General features: G+C 47.8%; 1 protein-coding gene across 1 annotated transcript in view; it reads left to right on the top strand.

The window, feature by feature from the left end:
• The first annotated feature begins 279 nt into the window (after positions 1 to 279).
• Positions 280 to 15,389, top strand: part of GATA6 (GATA binding protein 6) — a 30,513-nt gene continuing 15,403 nt past the window's right edge. The window contains exons 1-6 of the mRNA XM_040632662.1: positions 280 to 549; positions 899 to 2,064; positions 6,528 to 6,694; positions 10,309 to 10,434; positions 11,270 to 11,357; positions 11,453 to 11,556. Coding sequence (XP_040488596.1) covers positions 936 to 2,064; positions 6,528 to 6,694; positions 10,309 to 10,434; positions 11,270 to 11,357; positions 11,453 to 11,556 — 1,614 coding nt within the window. The 5' untranslated portion in view covers positions 280 to 549; positions 899 to 935. The remainder of the gene's footprint in view (positions 550 to 898; positions 2,065 to 6,527; positions 6,695 to 10,308; positions 10,435 to 11,269; positions 11,358 to 11,452; positions 11,557 to 15,389) is intronic.

Below are 15,389 nucleotides of genomic sequence, written 5' to 3'. Positions count from 1 at the left end.
CCCGCCCTGCATTTCCCCCTCCTCCTTTACTCTGAGCTCCGCTCCACCCCGCTACGTCCGATTCCGGAACGGTCTGGCCTTTCCGCGGCTGGGGATGACCACGGGGTGGGCGGGGGTGGCCCAGCCGGCGTGAGCGCACGCGCTGGTGGCTGCAGACGCGAGCCTTGTTTAAGGTGTGCGGCGCCACGGGGAGGAGGGCTGGGCGTGAGACTGCGGCCCCGCGGGCACCCAGCAGTGCCTGGGCCCGGAAGGTCGGAGACTGTCGTCTCCGCCCCGGCGCCCCACCTTCCCTGGGCTGAATTGCACTTCTCTCTGGAGCTCGCGTTTCGTCCCGTCAAGCGCAGCCGGGGAAGCTCTGGGAAAGCCAGTGTGGGAGAACGCGGCGGTTTCGTTTTCGGGGACAGGTTGCCTTCCTCGCGCTAGTGATTTTCGCCCGGGCAGACCTCACACCGAGGCATTCCGGGCGGGGGGCATCAGTAGGGAGGCGGGAGAAGACAGAGCCGACAAGCAACAACTACTTAAATTCTTTTGTGTGTCATCGGCCGAGAGGTATCCACTTTGGGACGGAAGGAAAACCTCGGCCAGTCTCCCCGTCGCCCCTGGGATCTGGCGCGCTCAGATGGAGGATGCTGCGGAGGGGGTGGGCGGGAAGACAAGGGGACCCGGGCGGTGCAGGCGAGGGAGGGCGGATAGCCCAGTCCTGGGAGGACTCTGCGGCGGCTACCCAGGCTCTGTTCCCCTGTCCTTCCCCAACTCCCGCGCCCGGGGCAGAAACGGGATATTTGAGAAATCCCATTAGCTAGAAAAGGCAGTGGGAGTGAGATTCTGTGAGGCCTGTGCTTCTGGTAACCCTTTTTGATTTCTCCTCCTGTCCTTGCCTCCCCTCACCCCGCCTCAGGAGCTAGAAGTTAGTTTGGAGAGGCGCCGGACCGTGGATGGCCTTGACTGACGGCGGCTGGTGCCTGCCGAAGCGCTTCGGGGCCGCGGCTGCGGACGCCAGCGATTCCGGAGCCTTTCCAGCGCGGGAGCCCTCCACGCCGCCTTCTCCCATCTCCTCCTCTTCCTCCTCCTGCTGCTCCCGGGGTGGGGAGCGTGGCCCCAGCGGCGCCAGCAGCTGCAGGACGCCGCAGCTCGACACGGAGGCGGCGGCGGGACCCCCGGCCCGCTCGCTGCTGCTCAGCCCGTACGCCTCGCATCCCTTCGGGGCTCCCCACGGACCTTCGGCGCCCGGGGTCGCTGGCCCCGGGAGCGCCCTGTCGAGCTGGGAGGACCTACTGCTCTTCACTGACCTCGACCAGGCCGCGACCGCCAGCAAGCTGCTGTGGTCCAGCCGCGGCGCCAAGCTGAGCCCCTTCGCACCCGAGCAGCCCGAGGAGATGTACCAGACCCTCGCCGCCCTCTCCAGCCAGGGGCCGGCCGCTTACGACGGCGCGCCGGGCGGCTTTGTGCACTCTGCAGCCGCCGCCGCAGCCGCCGCGGCCGCGGCCAGTTCCCCGGTCTACGTGCCCACCACCCGCGTGGGCTCCATGCTGCCCGGCCTGCCGTACCTGCAGGGGGCGGGCAGCGGGCCCGCCAACCACGCGGGCGGCGCAGGCGCGCACCCCGGCTGGCCTCAAGCCGCGGCCGACAGCCCCCCGTACGGCAGTGGAGGCGGCGCGGCCGGCGGCGGGACCGCGGGGCCCGGGAGCGCCGGCTCGGCCGCTGCGCACGTCTCCGCGCGCTTCCCCTACTCGCCCAGCCCGCCCATGGCCAACGGCGCGGCGCGGGACCCTGGGGGCTACGCCGCAGCTGGTGGCGGGGGAGCGGGCGGCGTGAGCGGCGGCGGAGGCGGCAGCCTGGCGGCCATGGGCGGCCGCGAGCACCAGTACAGCTCGCTGTCGGCCGCGCGGCCGCTGAACGGGACGTACCACCATCACCATCACCACCACCCGAACCCCTACTCGCCCTACGTGGGTGCACCGCTGACTCCCGCCTGGCCCGCAGGACCCTTCGAGACCCCAGTGCTGCACAGCTTGCAGAGCCGCGCCGGAGCCCCACTCCCGGTGCCGCGGGGCCCCAGCGCAGGTAAGGGGTGCGCCGCCGCGTGGGAGTGGGGGCCTGAGGCGCTGGGGTGTACGGGGGTGTGGAACAGCTGGTTGACTTGGGCCTTGTTCATAGGGTTTTTCCGTCTGGGTGCCTAGCGGTCGGCCCGGCCCCAGGGAGAATTTTCAGAGCTTTGGTGGCAGGGCCACCCAGAGTCTGGCAGCGTTGGTGAGGTGCTTCTATTTTTCGGATTGTTTCAGTTCCTTTCCACGAAGGAGGCGTAGGGCGCCTATATGTCTCAGTGCTTTGGAGAAGCTCTAGGGACTTGAACAGTGAGTGGGGTGGGTAAATTGGAGAAAAAGGGCCTGGGAAGGAACAGACAAGGCCCTGAGACCTGTCACCGAGCCTAATTGGCCTAAGTGAAAGAATGAGACTCTATGGGGCGGGGGCGGGGGGGGGTAAGTTTAGGAGAGCGTGGGGCAGTTGGTTCACCCTCTCATCAATTCAACTCTCCAGAGGTGAGGAATTGTGCTTTTCTCAAGGGGAGTGTTTAAAGGCTCCGCGGTGGAAAAGGAGCTAGGGAGCTAATTAGCTTCCCCCTCAGTAAGAGGGAGAGAAAGAGAGGATACCTGGACTGGTCAGCCTCATGACTGTCCCGACGGAAAGCTGGTGGAGGGGCCCTTCTGCTTGACATCAACTGAGCCGAGGTCCCTGGAGTTGGCGGCTGCTGCCGGCCGCTGGCAGGCTGGGACCCAGGGATCCTGGAGCTCCCACATCAGTTCTTCCTCCAGAATTCAACCCACCGATCTTATTCCAGTGTTTGGGGGTGATGTGGGGTGACCTGGGAAAACAAAATTGTCAAAGTACCTGGAAACACCCCATTTTGAAAAAGAGTTTTCTGCTCAAGCAGCGGGTTATGAACTATGGTGTCCGAGTGCCGCTTTTCTCTGCTGTTGCAGCATTCTGGTTCCTTCTAGGTGCTTTCACGGGTCTCTTCCTTTGTATTTAACCCGTTTGGTAACTTGACAGACTCCTAAGACAAAACCTTTTTTGGGGGGAGGGGCTGTTGTTTGTTTTGAGGGGAAGTGTGAGAGTCACAGAGGTGGCAAAGAGGCAGGAGACCATGTCAGCCTAAATTATCCTACCTGGTGTTGTCACACTCCAGGTTCGGGCTTTTCCTGGGAGCCTCCATGCTCCGTTTTGGGACAACAAATCTTTCAGGGGCCCTAACTAGTAGGACGAAGTGGTGAATTGCCAGCCTTGTATTCAAAAGACATATTGGAAATGCCAGTGGCCCGAAAGCGAAGGATCTGACTTGAACAGCCCTCCTGGTAACACTGGGAGGAGGCAACAGGCTTTTTGGTAACAAGTTCTGCTCTTTCTCTACCTCCTAAGATCCTGGTGTCAGAAGTCTCTCTTCTTTGCTCTGCGAAGTTGGCCCTAGAGACCGTCTTCACCATTGTGTAGAGTGGGTGTGGAGGGCCCTGTTGAGGAGAGACTTGAGAGCAGAGCACTGTCACCTCATTGTGCAGCATAGGGACCCACGGCTGGTTCCCGGGCTCGAGCTGAGAGACTGGGACAGGAGGAATCTTCAAAGAATGGTTAGGGGGCTGGTGGTTAGGCTGAGGCTTTAGTCGGTCAGGAATCCGGCAAGGAGTCTGACAGGGTGTGTGGGTTGGGTAGGGGGGCAGCTCCAGTTGGAGCGAGATCTGCAGCCCCACCTGTCTCAGGACACACCTTAGTGTAGTCTTCATAGCCCTCTCCCCCCAGACTGAGAAGTAGTCCCAAAAGACATAATAATCAGAGTCTTCTGATGCTTAAAGCAACTTGTTTTGTATAGAAAAATCTTTTCAGAGGCAGTAGGGTGCAGTTGGCAGGCAAGTTAAAATATCATTTTAAACCTAGCTTAGTCTTTCACCAACTTTTCACCTTCTTGATAGGATGTTGCAAAGTTAGGAAAATCTTCTGTAGATCCAGAGTATGTTAAAAACAACCACCAAAAATGGGGAGGGGCTTGGGAACACCCAGCTTTTGCATAAAGAGTTTTTAAGAACGCAGGAAGCTGCTGAAAATCAAGCCAGTCTGGGGGTGGGAGAGGCAAAAGACCTAATTTTGGTTGTCCTCGCAGGTGTTCTTGTGGTAGAAAAACCTTGACCTCCAACCTCTCTCCTCCCAGCTTCCTAGATTCCCCCCTTTTCCACTTTGATTGTTTAAAAAAACAGACCATTTTTGAAGGCACTCTTTAATTGATTTGGGAAACAGCAGGGCTAAAACCTGAGCTTTTTCAACCTACAGTGGGGAGGCCTCCGGGAACCTGCTTCATACACCTCTCCCTGATTTTGGTGGTGGGTGGATGGGAGGGAGTCCTGGGGTGAGTCTTCACCAAGCTTCAGTCCCTGAGCTCAGCGCCCTCCTAAGCTCCCGCTGAACTGTGTTCCATTCTTTGGGTCTTGGGACGCATTCGCTGGCCGTGCCCTTCTCCCCAGTGCCTTTTATTTTCTCCAGGGGAACCCAACGCAGTCGTGTTTAGGAGACATGATGAGTAGGGTGAAACCGGTGAACAAACATCTAGCGCAATTAGATTTTCTAATTGTTTTTAAAGTTTTTCTTACGTTAGTCGGTTGTAGGATTGTCGCTGGTGGGTAAGCGGTAGGGAGAAAATAGGAGGTCTAGATTTAATTTAATTAGACATCAGCAAACTTCCTAAATTTTATTTATGCAAAGTGGACTTAAAGTTTTGTCTTCAGGTTTTCAGATGACTAAAGAGATTTACCTGGAGAGTTCACACTGTCCCCTCTTGGGAGTCTTTGTTGGTCCCAGCCTAGGGGAAGGAGGCCGGGCTTAGGGCTGGGTTCTCCAGGGAATGCCCCACTCCTCTATCGAGAGGGTCTCTGATAGGTAACATTTTAAAGTCAACAACTAAGACAAATACCTTGTTTAACTTCAGTGTCCTTGAAGTCCTGAGCATTTTACTGATTACCGTAGTCAATAGTGGCTTTTAGGGTGGAGAAGAATAAATCTTTGTGATGTGTTGTAAGTTGCGGTATCCCTGTGACAACTTTGAACTCCAGTTATGTAGGATGCTAGTTTCTTTTAAACTTATTTCTTGAGGACGAAGTAGACTTGTTTTGTAGGGTAAATAGTATCATGTAATTAAATAGTATTCACGCCAAAGACATATTTAAATATCTTTACAACAAGTAGTTGATGGTAGAAACCAGCTGTGAACTGTTCGGGGAATGAGAAAGAATAGAAAGGTTTACTAGCACACATCTTCAAAATAAAACTTTAAAATGTAATGTTTATTTACTTTAAAAATTGATTCAGAAGTGTTTCTTAAAGAAAGCCAAATTTGGACATTTGAATCTTCTATAAATAATTGTAAACAGGATATTTTTATTTTTTATGAAGTCTATTTTAAAAGTACTTAATAAGTACCTGTCTCATTTTACATAGTATTCATTCATATTTAACAAATTTAAGTGGAAGTAATAAATGTGACTAACAACCATTTACTCTGGAGATTATTTTTTATTAACAGGTTTAGGTTAGTTGTAAACACCAGAAACTATAATCAAATAGCAAAGTGACACAAACACAATTTAGGTAGATTGTGTAAGTTGAAGTTTGGTGTACAAAAATATGAAAGTTTTATTGAGCACTGAAACGGTTTTAGTAATGTTCTGAATCAATAAAGCATCAACCGTTTGTAGAAATTTCGCAGATAGAAGCGGTTAGACCCATGTGAAACTCAAAATATTTCAACATTTGGTCCTTGTGGCATGAAAAGAAAATTTAACATTGATCTCTGTGCTTGTTAATGTTGGTGCCTTTTTTCCCATGGGGAGACCTGAGTCATTTTCTAGTTAATTGATAAAGTGCCCAAAAACAGTATTTCTAATTTCACTTGTCCATTTTTTTTTTTATTAGAGAAAAGGAAAGGGTGACAGATACAGTAAATACTTTAAAAATTACTTGGGATAAAAGTAATAAGGTAGCCCAGCTGTGTCCCAGGATGTTCGTGGGTTTGGTGCAGGGGTCAGTGATCAGTGTTGATACTGTATGGTTTGCTCGGTTTGGCAAGTGGCACACTGTAATTATGATGGATTTCAGTTTTGAAACGCTTGGGAACAGCCGGAAAGGAGGGGTCAGGGGACCCAAACCGACTTCCCCACAGCACATCTCAACTCCGAGGTCCTTGGAGACCGAAGGCAGATGATTGGCGCTCGGCCTCCAGCACCATGTTCTGCTACTTTCCTGGGGTTTTACTGGGCGCGCCCAGGGCTGCAGAAGTATTGGACAAAGGCTGAGAAGATCGATAGCGACAACGGCCGGCTCCTGGCTTGGCTGCTGAGCAGAAAGACCCGTGGGGAAGGGGAAGGGCGGGGAGGCGGGCAGCAGGTCGCCAGCGCTGGGGCCAGGGGTGCCGGGGGTCTTCCGGGGAGCCCGGGGAGGGGCGGGAGCGGCGCGGCCTCACCGGGCCTCTGTCCCCGCTCTCGCCGCAGACCTGCTGGAGGACCTGCCCGAGAGCCGCGAGTGCGTGAACTGCGGCTCCATCCAGACGCCGCTCTGGCGGCGGGACGGCACCGGCCACTACTTGTGCAACGCCTGCGGGCTCTACAGCAAGATGAACGGCCTCAGCCGGCCCCTCATCAAGCCGCAGAAGCGCGTGGTGAGTGCGAGCGCCGCCCTCCCCTGCGGCCCGGGCCCGGAGCGGCGCTCCTCCTGTGGCTCCTCCTGTGGCCCCGGCGCTGCCGGCTCGCCCCGGGCGCTCCCGCGGGAACAGGTGCTGCGAGACCCGGGGCTGCCGGGGTCTGCCCGAGCGCGGGGACTCAGCTGTCCCCTTCACACCTGCGAGCACCCGGGGGGGAGGTTGTCCCGAAACCAGCGTCTGGGGAACGAAGACAGCCTTTCCCCACATTTACACCTGGGGCATGGTGTCTGTAAATGGGGGGAGGAGAAAGGTGTAGGGAGCTACCATTTTTTAAATACACGAAAGTCTATATTGACATATCTCTAGATATACTTGGAAACGCACTAGAAAAATTCTGGAAGGACACAAGAAAGTAGTAATGACGGTAACCTCCGGGGAGAAAAACTGAATATACCAACCGAGGTCAGATGAAGGAGGGAGATCTTTCTGCTCTGGTTTGGATTTTATTCTTGAAAAACCGTCCTCGTTTATACCCCCTCTCTTCCCCAGTAGAATATGACAACGACAAACCCACCCTCCCTTTCTCCCCACAGCCTCATTCAGGGTTCCTTTGATTCTGTTCCTTATACCTTTGGGTCCCTTCTACCTCTTCTCCTGAGAGAGAGATTTTAGCCCCAAATTCCATCGTCTTTTGGATTGTCTTTGATGAAAATTTACTCTAACCTTTGTTACTTTGAAATCTAGCTGCTTAGAAAACTACATAGAACTTGAGAAAAAAAAATGCAGTCTTCATGCTTCTCAAGTTGGGGATTTTCACCAGTTCAAACACATTTTTTACTGTGTTTTAAATTATGCGAATTCTGATTTTCTTCAGGGACAAATCTTATACTTAGGTGTGGCTTTAGGGGAGGGCATTTACTGCTGCAGTGATTAGAGAAAATAAATGAAAGTGTTCACAGGCCCCACGGTAGGGCTAACATTTGTTTAACCAAGCACTCATACTCTTAATACCTTTTAAAGTAAAATATTTTACAGTGAGATGCCAGACATCTTAAGTATCCAAGTAATTTATTTAATTGTTATACTCTAATTTGCAGAAACAAATGCTACACATGTTGTTTGTGTTAAATAGATTAGGGCGATATTGCATCACAATGGAAGTCTGACACCTTAAAGAGAAGCAATTAGTTTTATGGTTGTTTTGTTTTTAATGCATTTAAAATAAAGTGGCTGAGGCTAATTTAATGTGAGTATGTGCCTTAAACTTGTTACAACCTCCTGCAGCTTAAAATGGTCTTCAAAGGGCATCCTTCACTTAAGTATCTGACTCCCTATGGTTTTTCACTTCTTATGCATCATATTAAGAAAAGAAAAAGTGGCCAGAAAATATTCCAGGAAGTTCGTTGTTTTCGTGTATGCACAGTGAAACTGATTTTTTTTTTTTGAAAGATATATTGAGCTGAGTTCTAGCTGAGTTCAGCAAGGTAACCTTTTCTTGAAATTGAGGGGGACTCTGGTAGAAGAGCAGCTGATGAGGTTCTAGTTGCATTCTGTGCATATGGATCTAGTAACATCCATATTTAGGTAGTGCCATTTGTTTTGTGCACTTACCAGTCAACATAACTTACCAGAAAAGAGTTTTTAACATCTCTTAATCTGTTGGTTTTCCTTCTGTGTGGCAGGTGTCTTGGCCGTGACCAAGGTCAGCCATTGTGCTTTGTAAATGGGTTATAAATGATAACCAATTGAAGGGCGTGTTCATCAATTAGTTCTTGTGGGCTTCTTATTTATGGTTTTGATGGATCTAGCTTAGTTCTCAGAATGTTGAACCCAAGTTTGTTTAGCCAGCAGTCCAGAACCAATCACTGTGAATTTGAACTTGTAATACATTGCAAAATAAGAGATTTATGGTGTAACTTGAATTCCTTGTCAGTGATGAATATAACTGAGATCACTTGTTACAAGGAACTTTTATAACCCGTTCACCTTCATTTCTCATGTTTATGGAGACTGGCTTCACTTATGATTTGCAGTTGACAGTCATAAAGTTCTTTGTTATAATGGCAAATTCTGATAACAAGGTTACTTCACGTTGGCTTCCAATTCCACTGGAAACTGTCATAAACGACCTGTTTATAAAATGAACCTTCTTGTCCCTAGTTTACTGATTTCACATTTATGAAGAGAAAGGAGTGCTCTCCTAAGAAATTATTTTATTTTAACCATAAAAGGAAAAAAGAAACAAATCCCGATGTGTAAGGTTTTATGTTTTTATCATTTTAGCAAAAAGATTCATGCAAATGGTTTGCCTGTCAGCCAAGCATGCTCATTTCAACCAAAAGTCAAATCGGTTTTTTCATAGCATTGCCTTCTTAAAAATGTTGGATTAAAGTTTACCATTGTCACTTTGTTTTTATCGGTTTGTCTGTAAAGAATAGTGCTACAGTAATAAAATAGGATGTGAATTGTAAATGCAGAATTCAGTTTCATCTTTTAAGTATGTCAGCAAAGGATTTGATAAATCTATCCTTTAATCTGTGAATATTGTACACCCTCAATTCGTATTTTGTTGTACCTTCTTTAAAACTATTCCTTTCTGAAATTAATCAGTGTAGCTAACTTCCCAAATTCTGTCGAAAAAACTTTGAACGTATTTTGGTCCTTGGATTTTCCCCTCACAGCTTCTTCACTGAAGTCATGGCACTGTTTTGTAGTTGCCCGTCTAGGTAATTTAAAAACAAATTTAGATTTTGGCATTTTGGGGAGGAAACATATACTAGCTTAAACTCTTTTTGTATAACTTGCACATAAAATTTAGCTGAGATAAATTCCCTCTCAGGATGTTATGGGCGTAAAGGGAACATGGAAATCGGAATGACAGTGCCTTTTCTGATAATACCATTTAATCCTTTGTATGAACAAAAGTTAGGTACTGTACTAACAGGGTAAAGAAAATATATCCCTATCACTGTCTGTAAGACAGTGCCAGCATTAACACAGTGCCGTAAAATTTGCTTATCCTTTGTAAAATGAATAATACAAAAACTCAGGAGGCAGGCAACCATGATAATTATGAAATGTATTAAAACATACTTCTTTGTAAAAATTCTGTACATTTTATAAGATCCATTTTTATCTATCTATCTATCTTATCTGTCTAATCTGTCTGCCTGGCTTTCTATAGTTTTTGGGTTATTCCTCTGCACAGATCTGAGAAATAGACCTGATTATCTCTAGCTTCCAGGTGAAGTGGACACTGCCCAAAGCCACTTAGGACACTGGCGGGTGGTTTGTGATTGAGTGTCGTTGACTCTTACATCTCAGACCTCTGACAACAGTGGGCACAGTTACTGGCCAGCGTTGTGACTTGGTCCCAGTCATTCTATACTGTGAGTGAATATGCTGGAGCGACCCAAACATGCACGTGGGATGGGGCACCCTACGTGAAACCCCAGTGTCTTGGTTCAGGAAGGTCAGTCTAATTATACTTTATATCTTTTTCTCAGGGGAACTTTTATGTTTTTATAATAAAAGGTCCATGCTTGTTGATGACAGGGAAAGGATACATTGATGTATGTACCAGATACATAGTCACTTAGTCTGTACACTTACTTCCTTGTGCTACTTTTTAGCCTTCCTCCCGGCGGCTTGGATTGTCCTGTGCCAACTGTCACACCACAACCACCACTTTGTGGCGCAGAAATGCCGAGGGTGAACCTGTGTGCAATGCTTGTGGACTCTACATGAAACTCCATGGGGTGAGCCACCTGTTCTGCTCACGTGCATGCATATTTAGTCTCTCATTTGTACATGGTGTCTGTTAAAAAAAAAATCAGCCAAGGAGAGGGGATGAAAGTGAAGAATCTGATTTTCTATATGCACATTACTGAATTTAGGATGTTATTAATTATAATAAAAAGGAATACCTTACGTACCAGTAAGAAACAAAACGTGTGTACATGGTAAGACATCCCAATTTCAAAAATATAAAAAGTGAAAAATGTGCATTTTAGGATCTAACGTAGTAACGTTTTTAAAAAAACTATACCCGAAGGAAAAAAGCATGGAACCAACTACAAATGCACAGTAACTAGTTTATATCTTAACTTTAAAATTTTTTAGTGCAACCAAGTCATTCGTGCGAAGGAGCAATCATATATTCAGTAGTTATTGTTAGCAACATTCTGTCCGTCATTTGAAGGATAGCATGAAATATAAACTCCATCAATCTTAAAAAGGAAATTAACCTTGTTACGTGTGGGAGGAAGAGAATGCACAGTCTCCGAAATAAAAATAAGTACCCAGTGGTTTTATTCTATAATTGAAGTAGTTTAAAGCAATAAACAGTTGAAGGAGTAAATTTTCCCTGGCAAAGTCATCTCATTTTCTCCTAAGGAACCTGCATTTGATGGGGAGAGTGTAGTCTTTGTACAGGTTGAGATCTATTCAGCATGTATAAAAATTGGACTGAAATTTATACCAACTTCTTTTAAATGAGGGCTTTCAGTACTGATGTTGAGTCTTTGGTTAAAGTTGGGTTTTTCTCAATATAATACTTATTAAACTTAAGGCCTATATGAAAAATTTTTTTAGGTGCCTCGACCGCTTGCTATGAAAAAAGAGGGAATTCAAACCAGGAAAAGAAAACCTAAGAACATAAATAAATCAAAGGCTTGCTCTGGTAAATACAATAAAATGCTATTTGGTTGTAAAGTATTGGCCAACTGTAAGAGTGGAGTATGTGTATATTTATGAGGTTAATTTTGACTGTTGCAGGTAGTAGCAGTAATTCTGTTCCTATGACTCCAACTTCCACCTCTTCTAACTCAGATGATTGCAGCAAAAATACTTCCCCTACAACACAACCGACAGCCTCAGGGGTAAGTGTTCATAGACTCTTTGAAGCCAATGGGGTTGCTCTCTAGTGTATTATCTCAAATTTTATCTTATCTGGTAGTACAATAATCTAAACCAACAGTTCAGTTTAGTTAGCTGATACCTAAGAATAGTTTTCAGAGGAGATTACATTTGAATGTCAACAAAATGACAAACTTAAGTACTTTACAAACCTCTTAATTAAGATCTATATCATTTTTTTATGGTTAAATTAACCCAAGTAAAAGCAAGAAGTTTTGGTTTGAAGTGCTTGAAGTTGTTTTATTTCCAGGTTTCTGTCTGAACTGCTATATATATGTATTTCTGGTGTAGATCAGGAGAACGATGAGCTCGGGTTTTATATTATCTCCCTGCCTGTGGCCTTTAAATCGCTTTTGCTTATCATAGCTACTCCGTCTTTTTCCCCTTCTCTCTGCTTCTCTTCCTTCCTTCCTTTTTTTTTTTTTTTAAAGTCATCTTTAAAAAGCAAAACTCATTATAATGTGTCCTGTGCTGCTGTATTCACTGGTCTTCCTTTACTCGCTGGCCTCTTGCCGGGAGCCCTGGCCTTCATGCTACCCAGGCTTATTTCGGCCTTGCCACCCGCCTGGGAGCAATTCGGTTTGTGAGTAATTCACGCCCCTAAGGATAGGGATGCCGGGGCTTTCTGAGGATCCCAGTTAGTTTCTGTAAAGGTGTGATTTAAACTCAGTTTTTCTCAAGGGTTGAGCACATTCCCACCCTAAATTTGTTTTCCAAAATTACCTGGAATGCTCTTGAAGAATAACTTGGCTTTACCCTAGACCTCCGTGGGATCTGGGGTGAGATCTGGGCCACGGGACTTTACAGCAGGCCCTAGTGATTTTTTAGGATTATGCTGAGACTAGTTGAAGGCAAAGCACCAGCATTAAAATCCCTGTTTTTACTTAGTAATTTTTTTTTTTTTTTACATTTAGCTTTGCCCTGTTTGGGGTACTTTGAAATGCTGCAGATTCCTGGGCCCCACTCTAGATTTTCTGAGTTAGAGTCTCTGGGGGTGGGGCTTGGGGAGTTCTGTGTTTTTGAACCTGCGCTCCAGGTGAAATTGAAGCTTGTGGCCCTCGAGGTGTCTTCTAACCAGGGTTTGGGAACCACAGAGCCGGTATCTTTTCATTGTACCTTGAATGGCTTTAACAAGCAAAAATGAAACATTAAAAAATTTAAATTTGATATTTCTGTTTGGTCCTCCATCCCAAATTCTTTTGGGCTTTTTCTTTTGCTTTAATGACACAAGAAGTATATTCAGAGTCACAAGGCAAAAAGCCTTTCCATTGTTTTCGTTTGTTGCAGATGAATGTTAAAGAACATTTCTAGCCTTTATAAAGGTGGACTCTGGTGTAAGATTTTTTTTTTTTTTTGCATGGTGACTAACATAAAAAAACATTTAAAAAATATATTTTTTAATTGAAGGGTTAGGAGTAATTTTAAGGGTCTAACGTGGTAGATAAAACAGTTATTTGTGTGGAAATGGAAAGATAAAGAATTTTAAAATACTCTTTATTATGCCCTAAGTCCTCAGCAGCACTTAGGTAACAGCTAAATGAGGCAGAACACTCCTGGTTTTTGAAAGCACGGGGGGAACAGCCAGGTTCTTGGCTTGGGTGTCAGCCTTTTCTAGGGGAGATGGAGATCGCTGCCAGCTTCAGGTCACTTTTTTTGTTAAGACCAGCTGAAGCCTGGAAAAAGCCAAATTTGAATGATAAATGGCACAGAAATACAGGTATTTGCCCAACAATGGACTTTTGGGGATGTGGTGTTTGTTTTGCATTCATGATTTTGTGATGTGAAATTTCAAAATGGGCCGTTTGCGTATCTGATCCGTCGTCTTCCGAGGGGGGACTGTGGAACGTCAGTGGCGGGATCTGGCTCTGGCCTGCCTGCAGGAGGGACCTCGGGAGCTGTGCCGGCCATCCTCTGGCTGCTTCGGGTGGGGGCATCCCTTCCCTGAGACCCGGCACGCTGGGGACAGCTCCCCGGCCCTTGCCTCTTCGGAGGAATGCTCTGTTCCTTGCTAGAGGCCAGGCGGCAGAGCGATACGATATGGAGTTTGAGAGCAGTTCCGTGTGAGGTCTTGTGCTGTAAGCCCCCAGCACTCCTTAGCCCAGGCGGCCTCCACGGGGGGCCGGCTGTGTGAGCTGCCGAGGAGACGAGAGAGAGAGAGAGAGAGAGAGAGAGAGAGCGCGCGCGCGCGCACGCGCTTGCAAAGCCCAAGCGACCTCAAAGGCTTCCCAACACCTTTTCCAGGGGCAGGGGGTGCAGATTGCCTGCCCTCCTCCTCTCCCTACAGGGACCCACTCCCCCAAGGTTCTCTCACCCGTTAGTCCATCACAGATGTCTCCAGGAGCCCCTACTTGACTTGGCTGTTGGGAAACTAGGCCCACGTGACAGAAGCCAGTCTGCTGGCTGCCTTTGGAAACTGTCCCCCTCCAGGAGTAAGTGCTGTAGACCCAAGTGGTCTCCCCAGGTGACTACCGAGCAGTGCCAGCATGTGTGCCTCATGGTTCAGAGCCTTCTCCGCGTGGGTTGAGTCTAGTTGTGTGCGGCCCGCGGCTGAGGAGCTTTGTGAGAGGAGACCTTGCTGGGGCTGTCTGTGAGCAGCTGGCGGAAGCATTTGTGAAGGTGACTGTGCTGACAAGATGCATCATTTTCCCATTTGGTCACAGATTTGTATGATGGTGGAGGGCAGCTGGTGTGGTGACTGAACGATTATAGGATTTGGGGAAGTGCTGTAGGTGAGGAAAATGTTCCATCCGCAAGGGGTTGTGCCTGATACGCACTACACAGCGCCCTGCTTGGTTGCAGCGTTTAAGTCTCCTTTGATGATGGGTCTGGTCCGTCCCACTGATCTCCGCGGCCCTGGGCTGACGTGTGGAAATTAGTAGTTCAGGGTTATTCACTTGCATAGCGTCATCTGACTACAAAACAAAGGCGATCTTAGGCACACTCCCAGTGGAAGACAGGAGCTGGGGGCCCAATGATGTAAGGGGCAACATAGCTGCTTTGCCATCTTTCCGTAAAGATTGTAACAGCAAGGAAGTCAAAGATCCTTGCAGCGGTCCGCTAGCAAACCTGCTGTTTGAATTCCCCCTGAGAAGCAGTGTAGGAGACGATCCCTTGGCGTTCCCAGCAGGCTCCTTTTAAATCCGGTGTTCTTCCCTGTGCCTGCATGTGGGGGCACCAGGTTCCCATGAGCTGGTTCCTGAGCTGGCCTGGAGGAGCTGAGTATTCTGGAGGAGGGTAGTTGTCTGCCGCTATGAGCAAAGGCTCCAGGGCTCCCTCCCCCAGCAGTGAAGGTGTGGGCAGGGTTCCTAGCATTCTTCTTGAGAAGTGTCTCAGGGCCACAGAAATCACTTCATGGTGCTCTGAGGCCTCGTGTCTTCCCTTATTTTATCATAAAGCTACAATATCTTAGCATTCTGTACTTGTTGCTAATTTGCGTTTTAACTTAGACCTCTTGGGAAAAGAAGACATTCCTTCTGATGGTCTTCAGGTTACTGACTCGGCTACCTTATGACTCAGTTTCTTTGGTGTAGGTTTTCTGTGTGGTGTGTGTGTCGGAGACAGGGAGGGCAGTGTGTTTTTTCTCTGAGACAGGGGGGGGGGGGGCTGACCGCCATGCCTGCCCCTAGTATTAAAATAGCCCCGTCTTGTTCCTTTCAAATTCTTGTTTGTTAAGAAGTGTGTTAAACTTAAATTTTGATAGACAATTGATTAATTTTTGTGCCTTTCGAACTTAAAGATAGATTTTCCAAGGAAAGTCTTATATGCTAAAGTTTTCTTACACATTATAGGTTTACTG

This window comes from Ursus maritimus, unplaced genomic scaffold, assembly GCF_017311325.1.
Source record: "Ursus maritimus isolate PB19 unplaced genomic scaffold, ASM1731132v1 scaffold_18, whole genome shotgun sequence".
Lineage (NCBI taxonomy): Eukaryota > Metazoa > Chordata > Mammalia > Carnivora > Ursidae > Ursus > Ursus maritimus.
This window is presented reverse-complemented; position numbering and strand designations above follow the sequence as displayed.